The sequence below is a fragment of the Crocodylus siamensis genome, chromosome 10 (genome assembly GCF_052110815.1).
Source record: "Crocodylus siamensis isolate JL-2025a chromosome 10, ASM5211081v1, whole genome shotgun sequence".
NCBI classification, from domain to species: domain Eukaryota; kingdom Metazoa; phylum Chordata; order Crocodylia; family Crocodylidae; genus Crocodylus; species Crocodylus siamensis.
The window spans coordinates 68,649,009-68,670,623 of NC_143404.1; the positions used below are offsets into that span (position 1 = coordinate 68,649,009).

The window sequence follows — 21,615 nt, forward strand, 5'->3', positions numbered from 1 at the left end:
CCGAGTACAGGAACTGGGATGTGTCCCCATGTCCCTGCAGCTTCATGCTATCAGAAATGTGGGAGACCTGCCCCTCACATCAGCAGGAGAGATGGAGGAATGACATGCCATGTAATGTCTGTGCCCTCACTGACAGAAGTCAGCCAGCAAAGACAGAGTCCCCAGTAATTTCCCTTCCAGCTAGGAGTGATAAAGAATACCATTTTCACAATTCACACTGTCCTGTTGCACGGGAGAAAGTGTAATAGCTGAAGCCCTATAGTTTGCATGCAGTTAAAGAAGGAGTGTCAAGTCCTCTTTCATATTACACCCTGAACTGACCCCTTGCCTTCAATGGCATTTTTAAAAATGTGAATAAGACGAGTAGGATTTGGCCTAAATAAGAGAGGTCTGACTGCACTCTCCTCCTTCAAAGCCATACCATTGCACAGAAAGCTGGTGCAGCGTTCTGGAAGATTACACAGAAATCCCTTGTTCAGGGGTATTTCTGTGATCAAAAGTTACTAAAGCAGGTATATAATATATAACTCCTTTATCATTATATAATATAACATATATCTATATATAGTTATATTATTATTATATAACTCATTATAGTACAGTATATTCATATAGATGCATATGTGTACACACACATGCACATGCGCGCACACACACACGTATATAATGTTCTTCATGATTTGTCCTTGACAAAGCTGTTCCAGGATAATGAAGATAGAGCCAGAATTGACCTTTCTCAAGCTCCCACCTGTCAAACTTCTTCCTGGTAACTCATCCTCCCAGCGAGACGGCTAGCAGTAGCCAGGTCTGTCAAAGAGTCACTGGGAAAGGTCTCAGTTCAGTCCAGTTGTACCAGGACACGGCAAGACAAACCAGTTGAGAACAGCTGGAACTTGCTCAGTAAACTGAGCAAAACTCTGGGCATCAGCTGTCAAGTTCATAGCCCCATCAAGACTGTTTCAGTTTTAATTGCTGCCTTAATCAAAGTTTATTACCATTAACCAAAGACCCTGGTGCTTTTAAAATTCAAACTATTTGTCAACTACTAATTATTTTAAGCAGGCATGGTGCTAATACCAACTGTATTAATAGGACTTTTAATCATAGGCAAACCAATTCAAGTAGCTTCAGAATGCTTGATCCTGGATCCAGATCAACAGATATATCAGCCAGGGCATGCTGCCATTCAGTCTCACCTGTTTCTCATTGTATTGCTTGGCACAGACTTCAGGGGAGTGATTTTTTTAGCATGATCACGGTGCACATGAGATGAGAACTGTTGGTTATCAACAGGCCAATTCCTAACCCCTCTCCACTTTCTTAATTAACTCTCCTCTGGGTCTCTCCCTGCAATTAAATTCCTTTTCAGCACCTTTGGGTCACATTTGGTGCTGAAGAGGCCACACACTAGCTGCAATTATTCTGCCAGTATGGGTGGACTAAAGATAAATGAGAGAAATCCCGGGCTGTAGACCCACAGCCCTTGTCTGAGCAGGTTCTGCACTGATCCTTGCTCCCCTGCACCACAGCCTCTCTGGGAAAACAGCAGGCTTCAGACTTCAGAAGAATGGACTGACTTACACCTCTGGAGGCTATTCTTAGGCTGCCGACACACTCTGTCAGGTTCCTGTTTTATATCTGCTCAGGTTTTCTTTGCATGCATGGGAGTTAGAAATACCGTGTTTAAGGAATCCCGAGGATCCCATCTCATCATGAGACTCCCCGGACCAAGGAATGGGCTCTGGTGCTGTTCGTCCCTTAATCTGGTCCTGAAGTCGACAAGCGAATGAAATCGGTGATGCAATTTATGTCCTTAGGCCGAGGCCATGGTGTTACTATCTGCTCGGTGTAAAGGGTGGCCCATGCCAGTGGCAAATGACTTCCTACCCCCTTGAAACTACTGAACCCATGTAGCTGCCCTTTTCTGCTCCAGAAAGCAGAGGGGACCCAGAGAAATCAACCCCCACTTCAGATTTCACTGCTTCCTAGCCTGACACAGGCCACGGTCAATCTTGCATCCACTCGCCCACATGGTTTTTTGCACACAACCATGACGCTTTTGCTTTGCAACACTGCATACGCTGGCGAAAGTCTTCTTACACTCACAGGGTCCTGTTAAAATATTCTAATGGGTGGGTAGGCAAAATCCCGTCAGCCCCAGGATCTTAAATGACTCAATATTACCAGATGAGTAGAGAGAGAAAAGTTTAGGGATAATTGACTGTCACCGGGGTTTGATCGTTAAGACTTGCTCTGTGAAAAAAAATATTTCGGCGTAATAGAAGCTCATTCATTACAATGAATATGCTCAGCAAGTACCGATGAACTGAGCAGTACCAGGGCAATATTAAAGAAGCAAGGATCCTTACATTATGGCCCAAGGGAACATCTCTTCTGATTTATTTACACAAAGATACTCCATTAAGATGTGCAACTAGTGTGCGGTGTTCTCATTAAGCCTGGCATGGCTGCCCCTTCTCAACCAATCCCAGTTTACAAAGCCCGTGCATTAAAAATGTGAGTCATTTGTACGGAGAGCCACAGTCATGCCTAACAGCACAGGAGGCAGGAGGGTTTTCTTCTCAGTTTTGACAAGGAGATCATTAGCGACCATCAGCAAAGCAGAATCAGCCCGAAGTGCGGGCAGCACGAAAACCAGGCTAATGCTTTTTTTGACAAGCGGGTACTATCTGATGTGCTACCGGTTTTCTCTACATGCAGAGAGAAAAAAAGAGAAAGAAAGAAAAAGGTGCAAAATAGTCTTACAACTCTGTAGGCCGCAGGACCTGGATTTAAGAATAGATTATTTAAATGCCAAGTGCATTAAACATCAGAAGAACATTTGTTAAATTATTTAGAAGACAGGCAACTAGCAAAGTTGGACTAGAAAATTAAATATTTCATGAAGGGTGATGGGCAGCAGCCCCTTGGCAAAATACTGGCAGTTTCTGAAAAGGAAAAGCCAAGTGCATTGGTGAATTATTTAAAGAACAATTCCAGCTTGTCATTTGAAGTTGGAGAAGTATTTCCCCTTCACTAGAAAGTGGCTGTTAAAATATATATATATATATATATGCAGCAGCAAAGACCTGCACGTTCAAATGGAAAACAAGGGGAAATATTTAGGTTTTAGTTCGACCAAAAATAATGTGCTAAAAGTAAGAAAACCATTTCTCAGCAAGACTTAGGAAGGGAAGTCAGAGCTGACAGCAGTATCTAATGGTTTTTGAACTCATTCAAAAACAAAGAAGGGTCCACTTGATTAATAAATTGTCACGTGGCTCAAATAGTATCCCCATTTATGATCAGTAATAAAAAGAATACTGTAACGTGACCTAAATATCTTATCACAGTACACCAACATCATTTATTATTAGTATGAAAATACTTCAGGCCTCAAGGTTGTAACCGTGTGTAGCAATGAAGTTAAATGAGCTCCTGAGACTCAAGCCCAGACATGATATGCTTTTCAGTTCCTTAACCGCTTTGCACATGCCTTTATGTGCAAGAGATATATTGAGGTTGTTCTGCTTGAGTTGTTGTGTCATGTGGACAAGTGATTTCTCTATGAAGCGAGATTTATCAATGGGAAGGTTAGCAGAAAGCTTTCTTCATTGATCCATGATGGATCCTTTCTCTCTGCTTTGGATATGATTAACTACAGCAGCAGGTTTAATTAACTTATCTTGACTGGGTCATTAGTTCTTCTAAGTTGCCATCCTTGCCGTGAGATATTACAGCCTTAAAAATGCTACATGTTGAGTCTGTTTAAATGGTACCCAAATGAACTGGTCCCTCTGCCATTGGTTGAGCTGGGGTACAAAATAAGAAACAGCAACCAGGAAAGCAATGTTGTAGTGCAACAAAACAAATCTTTCTAATAAAAATGCAGTTGAATATCATGTCTCTCCAATCCAGCAAAACAAAACCAGACCCCAAAGCAATAAATGTGCGTGGAACAGACAGGAGGGAAAGAGCTACTGTGCAGAGTATTTGCAAGTTCCCTGTGTTACATTTCAGCTCCTGTGGGCTTAATTTCAGTTCCAATAAAAGAAAGGCTGGGCCCTAAATCCTTGTGGCCCTTAGTGGAGACAGTCGCTTACATATATGTCTGCTGGTAGTGCCAGTAGCATTCAATAATTGGCACCTATATGGGCTCCTCCAAGCACTTTACAAAGCAGGGTCCATGTGCTGCATCCCCAATTTACAGATGGAAATACTAAGGCACAGCAAGCTGAGGTGACTCATTCAAAGGCCAAGTACTACAAGGCAGTAGCGAAGCTGGACAGGAGGGCAGTCCAGTCCACCTAATATTCAGTCCAGTGACCAATTCACTAGGCCCTAGGCGTTGTGGTTTTTTCATAATTCTTTTATCTAAGGGAGCTATGGGGGAACCAGAGGCAGAGCTCCTCCCAGGCGTAAGCAATTGCACAACAGCAAGCATTCAGATAAATGTCTGTGACTCTTCGGCATCCACAGTCCACAGAGAATGGAGACGATTATAGAGTGGATCATGTTTTCTAAGTGGTGACTGCTGTATATTTTAGAGCACATAACCAAGGGGAAATGTTGCATGATGCCGTTGTGAACCATGCAGCAGCAAGTATTCTTATTTAACTTAAATAAAACCTAACTCAAGCATCAGTCAACTAAAAGAGAGGCTAAGATATCGTAATGTAAGCAACCAGGCTGAGTGGATCTACTGTGCATCTTTGAACAGTCTCATAAAAACCCAATTGCTGGAGGTATTTTCAGTGCACCCACCAAATCCTCCATAATGAAGTTCAGAGAGGAGCTTCATTGCGAATGCAGATGATTGTTTTGGATGCCGTTGGAAGCATGTGAATTCAGCTGGAAAAATGTTAATAATCCATCAGTGCCCGAGTCTTTGAAATATTGCTAAATGTTGCACTTATTGCATCCAAATTAAAGTTTGGTTTTGCTTAGCTCTGATGTACTGGCTTTGCTTGGTTACAAAGCGGTGGTAGTGATGGTGTTTGTACCCATGGTATGAGAGAAGCAAGATATAGTTGGCAGCAGCAGGGATCTTGCTATCGGTTGTTATAACTGTATCAAGGGAAACCCACTCCTGTAGGGGTATCACTGTGCCTAGAAAGTGGCTACCAGCACTTGGGCTGGCTGTTTTAAATCTAGGTCAATTATCTCTGCGCCACACTGCAGCCACCACACAACACGATCATACTAAGTCCTGTATATTGTGTCGGTACATGTACCATTTTGTTTTTAAAAAATGGAAAAATGAGGCTGTTGCCAAAATATTCATCCAGGCTCCTCTTCGTTGCCTTGGTTTAAATCAGCAAAGAGTTATTTTATGGGAGGTGATGAGAAGCAGCACGATCATGTGTGGCGTTCCTTTCTCAGCTCTCCAAGACAAAACCGTGAGGCTGTACTTAATGGCGGGGGGAGAGCAACAAGATGTTTTTTTGCTTTGATTTTTTTCACCCTAGGGAGAGAGACATTTATCGCCTGATACTCTTCTCCCTTAATCAGTTTTACACCAGCGCCACTCTGCCGAATTCAACGACTTTAATTACTTACAATTTGTGCTGGTTTATGCAAGAAGAGAATCAGGCCCTTATTGATTTTCTTAGGATGGTTTTGGTGGTAAAATAAGATAAAAGCACGTTGTAAAAGAAGAGCATGTTACTACCCCCCTCCCTGCCTCCTTCAGATGTGTCGTGTGACTCTACCGTACGTCTCCCATGGCCAAGACGTAGCTGTGTGCTAACTTCAAAGGTTACATCTGTAATTCATAGCAGACTCTAGCATTTTGACATCAGATAGCAATACATGTGAACAGTGTTTCATAGCATTGTAACCTTTATTTTAAATGTCTCAAGCTGATATTTAACACTCTGTGGAAAAGGTCTCACATGGATGGAATTAAGTTGCTCCTGAACCTTTTTGATCTATGTTTATGATGGCCACAGCTAAATAGCTGGAGTAGTTATTCTGGACCATGTGGCTTACTAGAGAAATTCAACCCTTCACATCTAGGTTGCAAAACGTGGAACGTCCTTAGGATTATATTTAGTCATACAGTCTGTGGTATGTAGAACATGCTAAGAACCGAAAAGGTTTATACTTGTATCTCAAAGTGCTTTTCAAGGGTATGAAGGCATCACCACCACTTAACAGGTAAGGAACCTGAGACACAAGACAGCTGGATGCTTTACCATTGGACCCACAGTGATTTAGTAGTAGCGTTCTGCCCACAACTGGGGACACGGCACCTGATATTTTAAATTGTTGCCCGGATAATCACTGACACAAATGAGTCTCACCAGCAGGTTCCTATACAATGGCCCTGCTGCCTGGAAAATGCAGGATCATTTTACTTTGGCCATAAAATCCTTTCTTTCTGTATTGTGGGTCATTTTTTCTGCATGGTGCTGCTTTCCAAAGGAGGAGATGATCCAAGCATGCCACACACTGAACCTGCTGTATAGCAGCACCCTTGGTTACAAGACTCAATCAAGATTCAGAAGTCTGCTTCAGACAAGGATCCGCTAGAAATAACGTGAGGCACCCAGACTCCTGAGAGTTAAAACTAGAGGTTTGCCTGAATAAAAAGCCTAAACCCAGGGCCTCTATTAAACTTTCCGAGTCACTCTGCAAACTTTGTGACTTTGGGCCGTCTTTGCTTGTAGGATATAAGGCCCATCCAGCTACTCTATCACAACTCCCCAGTTTGGCACTAAGGAATGACATGTCCCAGATAAGCACAAAATATGTGGTCTGAAAATCTGGAAGATATGCAAAAAATGCAGTTTAATTAGAGGCTCATTCATTTTCTGGAAATAACTACATGCCCTCTGGATTTTTTCATCAGATAAATTCTGTGCACATTGAATATGAATTATTGCAGATTTTTTTTTTTTTTGGCTTTCCAGTGCAATCTGTTCCTCCTTGTACTGAAGCTTGTGAGCCTTTGATGGCCAAAGTATGAAATATTGCAGTGTACTTTGTGTCTCATTAAAGGGTGACATTTATCAGCAGTGATCCAAAAATATAATTCTGGCCAATAAGTGAGATAGCTAGACATGTTATAAAGTGTTTTTAGTCACTTTATCAAGGTTTTCAGCAGTCACATGTTGATCTAGCAGAAAGCAGTCAGGGCTCATGGTAGAGGTGATCTCTTTTCTTAGATGGCTACAACCTGGATACCTGATGTAGAAGAAGGCAATCAGGACTTGTAGCAGAGCTGATATTTTTTATTAGACCAACAAGATTTTTGCAAAAAAAAATGTCTTTAATTGCAAGTGTTCGGACACAAGCACCCTTCATCAAGCATTGGAGAAAAGATTGTAAAAGTTCTCCTGGGCAGAAATGAAAGTTCATATTTCCTAGGATTTCACAGAGAAGTCAATGGATGGAAAACTCTTCTGGGCAGGCAGTTCATAGCTGGTATGGTGCCTCTCACCTCCTGCGAGGATCTGTGATGAACTTTCATTTCTACCCAAGAGAACTTTTACAATCTTTTCTCCGATGCCTGATGAAGGGTGTTTGTGCCCAAAAGCTTACATTTAAAAGTTTATTTTAATGCAAAAATCTTGTCGGCTTAATAAAAGATATCATCTCTACGACAAGTCCTGATTGCCTTTTCCTCTAGACCAATACGGCTACAACCTGGATACCCAATCTAGCAGAATGCACAGGTACTAACAATGCTGTCTCCATTAGCAGGAGGAAAATAAATTACTTCTAATTTCCACTGGGAATTAGGCGAGGCAGAATGTGGGTAGACTATGAAATATCTGATATGTGGCTTAATTGGTTTGCTATCAGTTGTTTGAATTACTGGTAGCTTATTGTATGGTATTCAGATCTTCCAAGAAGCCACTACACCCAGCTGCTCCACTAAGAAACTCCTTGCCTCCCTTCCTCTCCAAGGACTGTTTCCTAAGCTCCTTTCTTAACGTGCAAGAGAATTTTTCTGCTAAGGAATCCTTATCAGCAGAAAAATCAAAAAGTTTCACAGCTATTTTCTCTCTCTCACATCTCGAGATGTTTTTCACCTCAAAGCTGAAGACCTCCTGCAGGGAGGTTTGATGTGAGGAAATGCAGGCGCAGAAAATCAAAGCTTGTCCAGGTGAGTTCCTAGCAGGTCAGTGTCTCCCACGCAGCTCGGCGTGCTCTTTCAATCAATACTTCTCACATTCACAGGGAAAAAAGGAAGACTATCTGCCCGCCGCTTGACTCCAAACACTGCTGGAAAGGGCCCCTTCCTTTGGCTGTTCACATCTTGCCCCTATCTTACTTTCAGCCAGTTTACTTGGCAGACAGCTGTGCTCATCTGGAAGGCTTTGAGCTCTCAAAATGAAGTGTTTGCATCTGCCCTGTGACTGCCCTCTTTCATCGTATGGGGTAGGACAAAATTATTTCTCAAGCTGCACTTGACCTTTGCTGTTTGATCGGCTCGTAACCTCTTTGTGCCTGCCGTGTTAAAGTTATCATAACTTGCGGCTATTCATCTGTCTCGGGCCCTTTTTCCAGCTTGCTGTTTTCAGCGCCCCAAACGTATGACTTCCCCTTGAGACAACTTGCTTTTATGATCGTGGCTCCTGGCAGAGCTGGTCTGTGCAGTGGGAAATTGCAATGTGAAATGATGTGTCGTATCGTACACCATGACCCCGATGTGTGCTGTGTAAGAAGAGAATTTTTTTTTATGGGAGATGTGTTCACAAAAATTCAATCTGAACCAAATGGCATCTTTTAATGGAAAGCTGTTTCCACTAAAATATTCCAATTAACAGTAGTTCTTGGCTTTTCTTACTAGTGTGCCTAGCCTGTCCAGATCCAGAAAACCCCACATGGTTTCGACTGCAACTAAACAGTACCCCTAGATGAACAAAATCTGCACAGAGCCGAAGCTCTGTTCTGAAGACTTTATTTTAAAACGCAGCTGGTTTTACGTGGTGTGCTACCTTTGGGTGCCTTTTCTTGTTTTGTTCTGCTTTGTTTGTTTTAGGGAATTATAAACATTTTTAAAAAGGATCAGTGGGATGGCTCGAGATCTATCTAAAGCTTATAAAGAGATTTTGGAATTATTCCTTTATGGACAACTCAAGTGATTTGGTTGTTGCGTCCTTATCCAGCTTCCAGAAGTAGAAGCTGCCTTATCTCAATTAGATCATGATCTGTTTTTCCCCAGCCACCTCAGTTTCCTGCAACACAATGATGAGTTCCTATTCAGTGAGCTTGACAGCTGATCTTCTACATGCTTTGCTAATACTTCACAAATAGCAACAGGTGCTAAGTATCACGACAGCAAAGAAAAGGGATTGATGCATCTGTGGGAAAAGGTGCCTCATATTTGAGGGACAACCTTTCATCTTCAGCTCCCTCTGTGCAAAAATGAAGTTTATTTCCTACCCATGGGGACTTTTTACCATCTTGTACCATCTAGACTTTTCCCAGAGCCTGACGGAGGGACTTTGATCCTGAAAGCTTGCAGAAAAGGAGCATTTTCTTGCCTTTTTCCAGTTGGTCTAATAAAAGTTATCATTTTGGAACCAAGAGTTCTAGTTTTTTGTATGTATTTGAGACTGTCATTTAAGAAGTTTTGTTGCAGCAGGTTATTATAGGGGAAAAGCCATAGGAGTGAAAAATATGAGCGCTCCACAGTTTATCTGAAGATGTGATTTCTCGCAGGCAGATTCTGATCACGTATGAAAGAACTTAAGATAGTGAATGGCAAAATAAAAGTCCAGCTCATCATCCCTGGGTGTCATTACCCTTTGCCTTGACAGGGTAACTGAGTCAATTATCTTTCCTCCCTTCTGACATCTCTCCTGATTTTGACTAATGCTCAGTAAGGTTTCTTTTTTATTAGCGAGTGCCAGCGTCTGAACATTACTCTTTTATTCTTCCTTACACCAAGGCTTTCTATTTCTTTGGCGCACACACTTCAGAAAGGGAATTCGTGCGCGGTGAGATGAGTGAGATCAATGGCCAGCTATGGTGATGGATAAACTTTCTGTTTAAGAGTTGGTCCCAGCAGTGGCACGGAGCGTGTGCTTGGAGATACGGCATTGCTTGGTTCGTTCTCAGCTTAGGGTGGACAACCATCACAAATTATTTTCTTTCTGATCGCTAAACACTAGGTAGACACACTGCAGGACTCCGGAAAAAGCAAATTTAGATTCTCACTTACTGAGCTGGCTTTTAACTTACAGTTGGGCACATAAAACTCCCCGCTTCTGCTCTGCATCTCAGTACAAAATGAGTTGGAGCGATGCCGACTCTTATGCTCGCTCCCCTTTGAAATCCTAAAAGCTGAGCTCCTAGTTTATGGTAAGATAAGAAAGGGACGCTGCCCGCTGCAGAAAATTAATCCTCCCGAAGTAGTCCTACTTTTGCAGCGTGTTGCTCAGAAACAAACCAGGGGCAAGAAGGAGGTATAATAAGCCTTTTCAAGACTGCTAATTTACAGAATCTGTTTAAGCCTTCCCCAGAGCCACTAAGTTAAGCAGTGTTTCTGTCTTACCTATCACTCTCGCAAATGAACTGGAGCCTGTTATTTCAGCGGTAACCCTGGGAAACTGCATCTGCAGAAGGGTACAGGGGAAGTCTAGGCACAAGCAAAATGCTTCAGCATAAAGCTTAGCGGGGCCAGAGGTGTTCCTGCTGTGAATACAGAAGATCAAAAAACCAAAGCACAATATTATGGGGAGACGGAGGAAGGGGAAAAAAACAAAACAACCCCACGAGAGAGGTGGGGCTCTTGTTTAATCACTCTGGGATTTTTCTAGCCCCTTGTAAGCATCGCTGCACTTGTATAGACTCCACAGAGCCTGGTTGTATTAAAAGTAAGAAAATTCCCATCATGCTGATCTGTTCAGGCTCCTTTTGTTCAGCTAAATTCCTGAAAAACCTGACTCTATTGAGCTGAGGGTGCTGGGCCGATTCATATTTTTACCCAGAAATTTGGTTTAGTTTTTATATACCGGGGGGCCTGGCTTATTTCTTATAAGTATAAGACGCCCCAGCCCCGTGTTCATCCCATCCTCAGGCTCTTACAAACCAGAGTGAAGGTGTTATATGGGTTTGCATTAGAATCCAACAGAACAGTAGGGGTCTGTAAAGAAAATCGGGGTAAAAGGTGCCCCCCAAAGTGAGGCATCAAGGATAGACCCGACGAGTCGTTCTGTATGTGAGCTGTGCTGAGTATGGTGCTAACACACCAGGTATCCACCACTATGTGCCTCTTTACACATCGCTGTAGTTAAGAGGCTGCCCTTTTTTTTGTGAGCAGACTAACCACAGCAGGCATGTGTCCTCTTCCTGAGAATTACTCATGCAGTCTCCTGCACCATTTCCTAAAGAGGTTCCCCCGCAAAAAAAAAAATTTAGAGGAGGAACAATGCAATGGCATCAGTCCCTCACAGGGCTAAAAATGGCTCAGGTCTAAATCCAGAATAAATTAATTTAAATGGTTTTTTTTCTGAATGGAACTCGATGCTTCTGAGAGCAGTATTTGATCCCATGAGGAGAGGGAAGAAATGCTGCTAAATTAGGCCAGGAAGAGCTAAAATCTGTATAATTGGAAGACGGGGTGGAGGCAGGAGAGGTAGATTAGGAGGGAAAGCAGTTGTAATCATCTGATGAAAAAGGCACCTGGACGCGCTGAGAAAATGATTTTAAGTGCATAAAAACGTTTTGACATCGACATTTTTTTTACCTTTGTTTAACCAGGGTAGCGACAAAGCACAGGGCACATCAGTCTCCTGAATTCGATGCGTCATTTATGGTTAATGGACAATGTGCCCTTTTTGGCAGTCAACTTTCCACCTGTGTCCCTATATGCACAAACACAATTACACCTTCTTCTGCAATCCCGTACTGTTGAGGATATAATTATAGCCTCTATGGGTGTGAAGGTGGCAGATGAGGCCAATCCACGATCGATAAACTTTGTTGCAACTCGTTTCCATGTGGGGTGGTGGGCCTGGATTCTCGATTCAGTCCATAACATGCTGTTTCTGCTGCTCCCATGCCTTGGTGTTATAGGTCACTGCCACCCCTCCTCTCGCTAGGCACGGTCACAGATATTAAGGTCTAGATGTGTGGAAGTGTAACATTCCTGGCATGGGAGAAACTGCGCACCAAAGAAGGCTGGAGGGTCGTCTCACAGTGGAGAGAAAGCCTTGTGTCTGCTCCAACTTGTGCCAGGAACCAGTTCAGACGCCAGCTGGTCCCAGTCTCAGAGGAGGCGTAGAGCTAAATCTAGTCTGTCTCCTCAGAGGTGTCTGTCTCGGTACTCATGATGGGCCTTCCTGCTTCCTAGTCTGTAACAAATGTTATCCCCTGGGAGGTACAGAAGTACTATCTCCATTTTACAGATGGGGAGCTGAGGCAGCGGAGTCTGAGACTCAGCTTCACAGAGGCTCCATAGTAACATAGAAAATGATGTGGGAAGGGACCTCAGGAGGTCACATCTAGTCCAAGCCCTTGCTCCAAGCAGAACCAGCCCCAACTACATCATCCAACCAAGGTTTAGTTGAGCCAGGTCTTGAAAACCTCCAGGGATGGAGAATCCACCACCTCTCTGGGTAACTTGCTTCAGTGTTTTGCTATGTTCCCAGTGAGAGAGTTTTCCCTAATACCTAACCTCAACTTCCCTTCCCTTGAAAGACCGCAACTCCTACATAAGTGCCTCACTCCAGTAAGACCTCAATATTTAAGTACACTTTTGGATCTGGGCCTGAGGAACAGCCCAACATACTCTTCCAACACATTGGAGATATTCAAGAGGAGGTTACACAAGCTGTGTTCTCCTACGGGTATGTCCTGTGCTTCTGGGCTTTGCTGGTTGGTGCATGGCCCAGGTGGGAAATTTTTCGCTTCCTGCTGTTACATGTGTCTGGGTTTGTCTGGTGTTGGTTGTAACCATGTTGGCCTAAGGACGCAGGCAGACAAGGTTCTTTGGGTAGAGGTGATATCTTTTATTAGACCAAGTAAATAGCTGGAAAAATTGTTCTTTTCAAGTTTTCAGGCACAAATGCCCTTCTTCAGGTTGTTTTAAGCCATCCTCAGAGGCACTGGCCACAGCCAAGGCTGGGATTTTTGACTGGGGTATGCCAGTGCTTCTGCTGGGACTTATACCTGGAGGGCCCTGGCTAGAGAGTCCTGCCTCTCTACTCTGCCCATATTTAAGGTCAAGATGGACTTTTACCCTGTGGTCAGGCTGCTTTGGACTGTGGTGGAGGGGCATAACCTTCTTCCTGGGATCTTTTAACCATATTTTTAACAAGTTTGCTGCACCAGGACATTGGCTGCTTTAGTCCCCCTGCTTTACCTATGTCAGATTAGGGTGTTATGTCTTGTGTTGCATCAAGGTAGTTTTGCTAAGAGATTAGACACTGGATTTGTATGGGATGGTTTTATCCTTTTATTCTTTGCAGTGGTTGCCCATCAGGAAAGAAGGAGGAGGAGTGTGTCCAGTGGGTACAGAAATAGGAATAGGAGTTAGGCATTCGGGGGTCTTAGCTCTGCCATTAGGCAAATCTGTGAGTTTGGGCAAATCATATTAGCTGCATCACAATTTATTACCATTTCTGAGGTGTATTGTAAGGCTTGAAAAGCAGATCAGTGGGTATCAGACAGTGGAAGTGTATCAGTTTGCACCAAGGACAGTCTGCGCCTTCAGGGTGACAGACCATGATGAGATTTGGGGAGGAATCTAAAAGGTGAAGCATTTTTCATAAAAGAAAACTCTTTCGTCTGAGAGACACAGGAATAATTTGCAGAAAATGTCCATGTGTGCAGAGGGAGAACCATGAGCAGACAGGGCTAATGGGCTATATCTAGGAACTTCCTCCAGAAATTGTTCATAGTTAGATGAACATCTAGCTGGGGTCATTTGACCCCAGTACTCTTTCCTGCCATGGCAGGGGGTCAGACTAGATGATCTGCTCAGGTCCCTTCTGACCCTGCAAACTATGAAACTATAGAGGAATTCTATCATTATTGCCGGCATAAGCTGAAAAATATGTCCTCATGCTATGTGTGGCTAGAGATGGGATCCAGCTGAGTGTTTTGTTACAGTACATTAGACCCAGGAGCAAATGTTCTGTGTTGTTTAGAGGCTTTTGCTCTAACAAAATAAAACTGGAGAACAACCATTATTTCTTCACCAAAAGTGAGCTTACAACCTTCTTACATTTGTGAACCAAAAAATGTCAGTGCTTGTTATAGCATCGTATGTGACATTTAAATGGGCTGCTTTTCAATAATGTTTTTACCAATATCATCAATATAACTTGGGCGTATTGGTAGAGCAGTGATGGTATCCTGCCTGACTCCAGAAGCATGAACATGAGCCATACTCCAGACCTGTGCCAAAGGCTGCCTCCAGCTGACCTAGCTGTAAACGGGTACCTGGTCTTTCAGGTTGGGGAGTTAAAGATAAGCAAATACTAGCCACATCACTCCATTCTGCCATTAAGATCAGACCTAACTATTGCATAAAAGCCATTATGGTCCATATTTCTACCCATTTATCCACTCTTGGCTTCTTTTGCATCCTTTGCCAGATTAAGGAAGGGAAGGAAAGCTGCATCCGAATTAGATGATGACATAAAACAGGTGAAAATAGCATCATATTAAACCATTTTATAATAACTAATCCTCCAGTGGCTTCATTTTGACGGATCTTTTTTAAGAACATTCAGATATGGTAGAGGCCTGACCATTTGGAGAAATGAATTTAGAATGACCTTTGTTACAGAATTGGCTTTCACAGGAGCAAAAATGAGGAGTAAAACTGTTTTAGTGGTTTCAGTGGCATGGTTTAAATATTATAAATGTTTTGAAATGTTAAAACTGCATTCATTCTCTGAGGCAGATGATCTGTGGGATTTCACACAGGACTGATTCCATCCAGGAGTTCTGCAGATATTATACTCACTACTCAGGCACTGCTATTATGGTTTATGATGTTCACAGAACCACTTGGTTAAACAATTTCCCTTCAGTCACTGTAGCTTTTCTATTATTATAGATTTGGCTGAATTAAAATGGACAGGTAGAAAAATTGAGCTTTTTGAACAAAAGACCCAAGAGTGACAGACATTAAACTAGGTAGTTCTCCTAGGCTGACTCCAGGCAGTCAAAAACCCTGAGGCTGAATCAATTGAATCTTCGCAGGTTAGTCTAAACTGCATAGGCTGAACTGATAAGTAAGTGAACAGACATTCACTTTTGATTCAGCAAATGCAGCTACTTGCCTGCGGTGGCCCAGGCCAGAAACTGGGGTGGGGAGGGGGAGCACTACAGCATGCCTCCCTGCTCCACTGGAGCAGACAGCTTGGGCCAAAGCTAGCTGGCCCACCCTTTGAGGGGGAATTGTGAGGGAGGTGCAAAGCATCCTGGGATGCTGCAGGATTGTGAGTTAACTTGAATCTGGAGGGGATATAGAACAGAAATTCAATAAACTGATTTAACCTAAATCAGTTAAGTCTGATACTACATCCATCCAGGTTTATCTTAAACTGGTGTCAGCCATCTGGAAGTGGTTTATGTGCACTAAACTTCTGTTGAGTTACAGATTTGAACCGGTTTCCGATTGCTTATACTGGTTTATGTGTAACTGCCACTCCTAGTTGTGCAGTTTGGCAGCTGATGTAGAGTTAACTATAAATCCTCACTACCTTCAACTATGATTTCTCCAGTCCCTACAAATGTGCAAGAAGATAAAGAATACAAAGACTCTGTAAAGAGATGAAGAATGGAGCAGCAAACATAAGGCACCAGGCAAACCTGTTGAAATCAATGGAAAGATCGCTATTGACTTTGATGAACTTTGAATCAGGCCCATAATAGGCGTGGTGGGTAATATGCAGCAAACTTTCCTGTTGACAGCTACAGAAGAAGGACAAAGCTTTGCTAGTCTGACTTGTAGCGACACATATCTTTGAGCTGAAAGTTTCCATTTTCTAATGATTTGGTTCTGTCAGTCTGTTCAATGCTGATGAGCCAGGGTGGAAGAAGATGATATTGCAGACTGTCGTCCCATTACTAGAGCCTTGCCACATACCAAAATTGCATGCCAAAGATGTAGATGCCTCAAATTTTCATGAGATGGTTATTATTTAAATTCGCTTCCCAATGAGTTTGTGCATTCAGGCTGTGTTGTCTACAAAGACTTCCTGTTTATATTTGATGCTAACTGTGCCTTCTACTTGATTCAATCACTGGTTAATTTGATTCTCCATTTGATTTTATCAAAACCTCAGTAACCAAATAACTTGTATTAAAACAATACAACTTCCACTTGCTAGTCCGATCAATTTTAATTCTTTAGGGCATAAGGTTTATTGGGTAATCTGATCACTGGCTAACAAAGAGCTGTCATTAAATTTGCAAGGAAAGGCTGCTATTCAGAATGAGGTTGGAGAAAAAAACCCCAATGGAAGCTTAGAAAAAAAAAAAGCTGCTATTCAGAAATCATTGATTAAAGAACTACCATGTATGATGAAAGCATTCTGCTTGGTCATGGAAAGAAGAAAGATCAATGGCTTATTTAAATCAAAACATTTCTAGCAATGAGCTTCATTGACATAAGTAAAGGTTCCGTTGTTGGAGAAAGATTGATTGAGCCTCTTGCATCCAATTTTCAGCTCTCTGACTGAATTTATCTAGCTGTTGTTTAAGTTCCCCTCTGTGCAGTAAGCCTTGTTTTCTAAAAGCTGAACAGGTTGCCTAAGTGGATGGAAAAGTTCTCCATCCCATGCTGATTATCCAATACCATATCCAGAGGAGGGCCACTCACATGATTAGGGGGCAGCAGGGCAGGCCCTACAAGGAGATGCTATAGGACCTGAACCTGTTCAGCCTCCACAAGAGGAGGCTGAGGCGGGGTCTGGTGTACACCTATAAACTTGCCAAGGGGAACTAGCAGGGAACGGGAGAGTCCCTGTTCCCCCAAGCACTACTGGGGGTAACAAGGAACAACGGCCATAAGTTGACTGAGTGTAGATTCAAGCTAGATATCAGGAGGCGCTACTTCACTGTCAGGGCGGCTGGGAGCTGGAACCAACTTCCAAGGGAAGTGGTGCTTGCCCCTACCCTGGGGGTCTTCAAAAAGAGGCTAAACAGCCACTTAGCTGGGGTCATTTGACCCCAGCATCCTTTCCTGCCCATGGCAGGGTGTCGGACTAGATGTCTGCTTAGGTCCCTTCCAACCCTACCAACTACGAAACTATGTGAAATAAAATCTCGGGTCAATGATAGTATATATGAATCCTGTCATTTCTACTCCCTACAGGTCAACACTTTCATCTCCTTTGTGTTCCCGATGGTTGTCATTTCGGTGCTGAATACCATCATTGCCAACCAGCTCATCGTCATGTTCAAGCAGTCAACACAGGAAAACCAGGTCTGCACTATTGGAGGCCAGCAGACGATGCTCAGCATGTCCATGGAACCCAGCCGGGTGCAGGCCCTAAAGCACGGAGTGAGAGTCCTACGTACGTACCTATGGCTTCACATATGGGGAGAGTTAGAGAGACAGTTTGGGATGTATTTGGGGGAACAGTTGACACCTGCCATTGAGCTGGTCAAAACTGTCATTCCAAACATTTTGCAATTCAAATTGTTTTCTTTTAAACCAGATCAAACCCCCAAATTTTAAGCATTTATTTTTCATCTTTTGTTATTGTAGAGAGTTGAGGATTACTTAGCTTAGTTCTTTATTTCCCTGGGCACTCTTGCCTCACAGGAAACACCATAAGCATAAATCCTCAAATCAGTGAACAAATATAAACGTGGCCTGCAGTGGGTTAACTTGTAGTCTCAGGCCTTCATCCAGACCCTGAGAAGGTGACTCCAGCTCTCTGCTGCTATCTTAGCATCAAAGTCTCCTCTCGCTCTGAAGTTCATTCCCTGGTGTGCTGCTGCTGCTCCCAGACCCCAAGAAAGTGCCTTAGCCCAGTGTTGTAACCATTCTCCTGGCAACTCCATCTATCTATTCTTCTGTCCCCCCAGCTCCTTTCCCTGGGAGCCTTTTAACTTCCTTTGGGCCAGCCAGTTATTCATGTCAGCTTGGCCCATTTCTTCAGGCAGGCCTACAATTAGCTTTCACCACCCAGAGCTGGGCTGTAGCCCCTGCAAGCCTACAGACTGCTACAGTCTGATGTGTGCAACCTTCTACACGCCTCTGCAAGCCAGCAGCGCGCTACAGTTATCTTTTCATTTCCCTATTTACAATCAAATGAATTGTGTCTCAGGTTTCAAGGGTCCTGCTCATCTTATAGATTTATATTTTCATTTTTGTTTTGCCACTCTGTATATTTTCCAAACTCTCACATTTTGAAAAATTGGAGACTAGCAAAAGGAAATGGAAACTCTCTAATTCCATTGTTCTGTAGCTATTGAAAGTTGGAGACATTTGGAATTGTTACGCAGGGGGTACATCTACACATATGCTTTACTGTGGAGCTGACTAATTAGCTTTGCAGTAAAGTGTCACCGTCTACACGTGCACATGTATTAGGGCACAGTAAATTAATTAACTCAACTGTAGTTTAATACTGTCCAGGACAAATACTATACTACATCACAGTAGTTATGTGCACTGAAACACACGTGTAGATGGTGACTGGGGCATGACGGTGCTCCAGTGTGGGGGCTACCTGCCAGCTAGCTCCGCACTGTAGCACCCTTATGTCCTAGCCAGCCCCTCTGTAGCATGTTAAGCTGGGGAGGAGCAGCCCTAGGCTGGCACCTAGGACCTCCTACCAGCCAGGGCTGCTTTGCCCCAGCTCAGCACACTGCAGTCCCAGGCGCACATGTAAATATTATGCCCAGGAGTAATAAACTCCAGTGCAAACTGCACCAGAGTTTATTGCTATGAGCTAATTGCATGTGTAGATGCACCCAGTAGCATAACAAAAAAGTGAAAAGGGTATTAATTTCTAAATCTGGCTTTCTAGGACTGGCTAGCATGTGTTTTGCTGTATTCAGGGTAAGAAAAAATGAGAAAATGAGCATTCAGGATATTGAAAATGCACAAAAAATGCATGTTGTACATTGCAAAAGGAAACAACTTCAGAGCGTGCTGCAAAATTGGTTTTTGACCAGCTCTAACCAGCACACAAGTGTGCTACTTGGTAGTGGTTAAGTCTCAGCATTATTTGGTAGGAAACAGAGGTTTTACAGTCACAGTATAAGGTCTTAAATTCAAATACAACATTCCTAGGCCCATAACTATTAAAGAGACATGCATATCGTTTAACACGTACTGAATTGCTATCCTAAATAAATAGGCTTTTATGAATGAAGATCTAAATGCTGACAGTTTAATTGGAGAAGATATTGGACACGCTTGTGGGCTCAAAGTGATGTGAAGAAGAGCACTTTGCACTTGAACGCTTGCATAACATCAATCTATTGAAAAATATTACCAAAAAAACCTTTTCCCACCCCCGTATGTTTCCAAGACTTTCACAGCTACAACAGGTTGGATCTGTATTCTGAATCACTCATACACAAGAAATGTATTACTAAATGTGCAAAGTTGTCTCAACTGCATATATAATTATTGCAGTTGTGTATGCAGTCATAATAATTTTGGGCGCAACAAATTATGCATGTAAATGCAATTCACTTTTGACGTGCAAAGACTGTTCAAAAGACCATCTCTTGGTATTTTCTAGTTTAATCTATTTTTCTTATGCACATAAAATTAACAATGCTGTGAACATATTCTCCACTGTAGCAGAGTGAAAAAATCCGGTTTTCAGTTAAAATGTATTGAAAAAGTTATTTCCACATATATTCCAAGCTCTGGTTCAGGGTTCAACTGCACCATTACTTTTGGTAAAAATGGCAAAAAATCAGACTTTTTCTGCAGCAATGTTTCCAGTTGGAGGCCTAGCTTGTACTTTCACAGCACTTTGAAACAAAAATGTTAGGATGTCTGTTTCCATTACCTGCCTAGCAACACATTTTTTCAGTCTTCTACACTTTATGTTCAGTAACATCAGTGGAGTAACTATAGCTACAGGCTCCAAACCTAAAGGGAGCTGGTTACAAGAACAATCATTGTATTCTCAACAGTGACATAATTCTCATTTGTCTGTTGTATATAAACAACGGTCAGTGAATTGAATCTCTTATGTATCTCTGGTTATTACCTTACCAGATTATAACATGTCCTCTCTCCAAAAATCAATGAGCCTGTATAATACTCTAATAACATTACAGAATTCTGCAGCAATTTGTTTCACAAATGTCCAGTCATAAAAAATGCAGCACATGGTGACCAGGGAGCTTGTTAATAGAGCGAGCTGAGCAAAAAAGACCATCTTGAAATGCAAGAAAATCCCAAAAGGCTGGTTTTGAATAGGGCCAATCTAATGAAGGCACTGGGGCCAAGTTAATCCCTGGGTGATTCCCTTCATTTGACAAGAGATATATTTGGCCAAGTTTTTGGGGGTTTTTTTGCTATTGTTCTCTGTCATTTCTACTTTGACTTTCAAACTTGATGGGAATCCTTTAAATCTAGTAATAGTAATATTTAAGTTGTTGGTAACAAATGGGATTGTTTCCTTTGGAAGGGTAGGATTACTTTCTCTCTTGCTTTGTTTTCTGTTAGCTAGCAAAAAAAGTCCCTTCCCCATAACTAAAATTAATTCAGTCACTGTGGTTTTGCTTGGAGAGGTGTGTTTGAGTTCTGTGATTTGGACCAAATCAGTTAGGAAGGAGAATGGTGTGGTGGAAAGAAACTGTGGCCTGCCATCCATTGGAAAGGGTCAGCCCTGACCCATAAGACTAGGGTAGGAGTAACAGCCAGAGCAGACAAGGGCTGTGCTGCATTAGTGCAGCCTTTGAGCACAGACAAAGCTTCTGGGAGGGTCGGCTACAATTCAGAGCTATCCCATGCATGGAAACCACAGAGGACCTGCTCCTTCTCAGCATGAATCAGCAATGATTCAGGGGGCCATGCTAGAAGGCGGGGCAAAATACATGACAAATCTAGGCTACTATCTGAGATCTACCGACCTGCTTCCACTGTTCTTGTACCCATGAAGTGGCAGAAACTCTTAAGCAGCACAACCAAAATATCACAAGAGAAAGTTTCTGTCCCCAGTGAAAATGAGCATGTGTCAGAAATCTCACGAGGAGGTCTTTTTCTTGCAAAATGTTCCAGCCAACATTTTGCAGCTCCTCAAGAGCTGGAAGATTAAAACGTCCTTCCCCCACACATCCAGACACAGCTTTTACAAGCACATCCACCTGTGTTTTCACATGTAATCATGGATTTGCATTTGTACGTGCAGTTTTTGTGATTGTCATCATTGTTCAATGCTTATGACCTATCAGATATCTCATTAAGCATTTACACGGGCCCTTATGATAACTTAATGGATAAATTAGACATAATTGTGGTGTAGATGGACACTGATGCTCAGAGACTTATGAAGTTCACCCATCATTTCTAAAAAGGCTTGGGTATGATCTACACAGATAGACAGAAGTATACCAATACAAATTATTTTGAGGAAGCATTTGTAAATGAAGCTAAGAGCAAAAACTAGCATTTTAATGGCTCAGTTAATACCAGCTGAGGCAGTGCATAACTTTTTTCCA

General features: G+C 42.6%; 1 protein-coding gene across 1 annotated transcript in view; it reads left to right on the forward strand.

Moving 5' to 3' along the window:
* The window catches only part of NTSR1 (neurotensin receptor 1), an 88,884-nt gene that overhangs the window by 51,502 nt on the left and 15,767 nt on the right, over positions 1 to 21,615 (forward strand). The window contains exon 2 of the mRNA XM_090065288.1: positions 17,291 to 17,492. Within this exon, the coding sequence (XP_089921414.1) occupies positions 17,291 to 17,492 (202 nt within the window). The remainder of the gene's footprint in view (positions 1 to 17,290; positions 17,493 to 21,615) is intronic.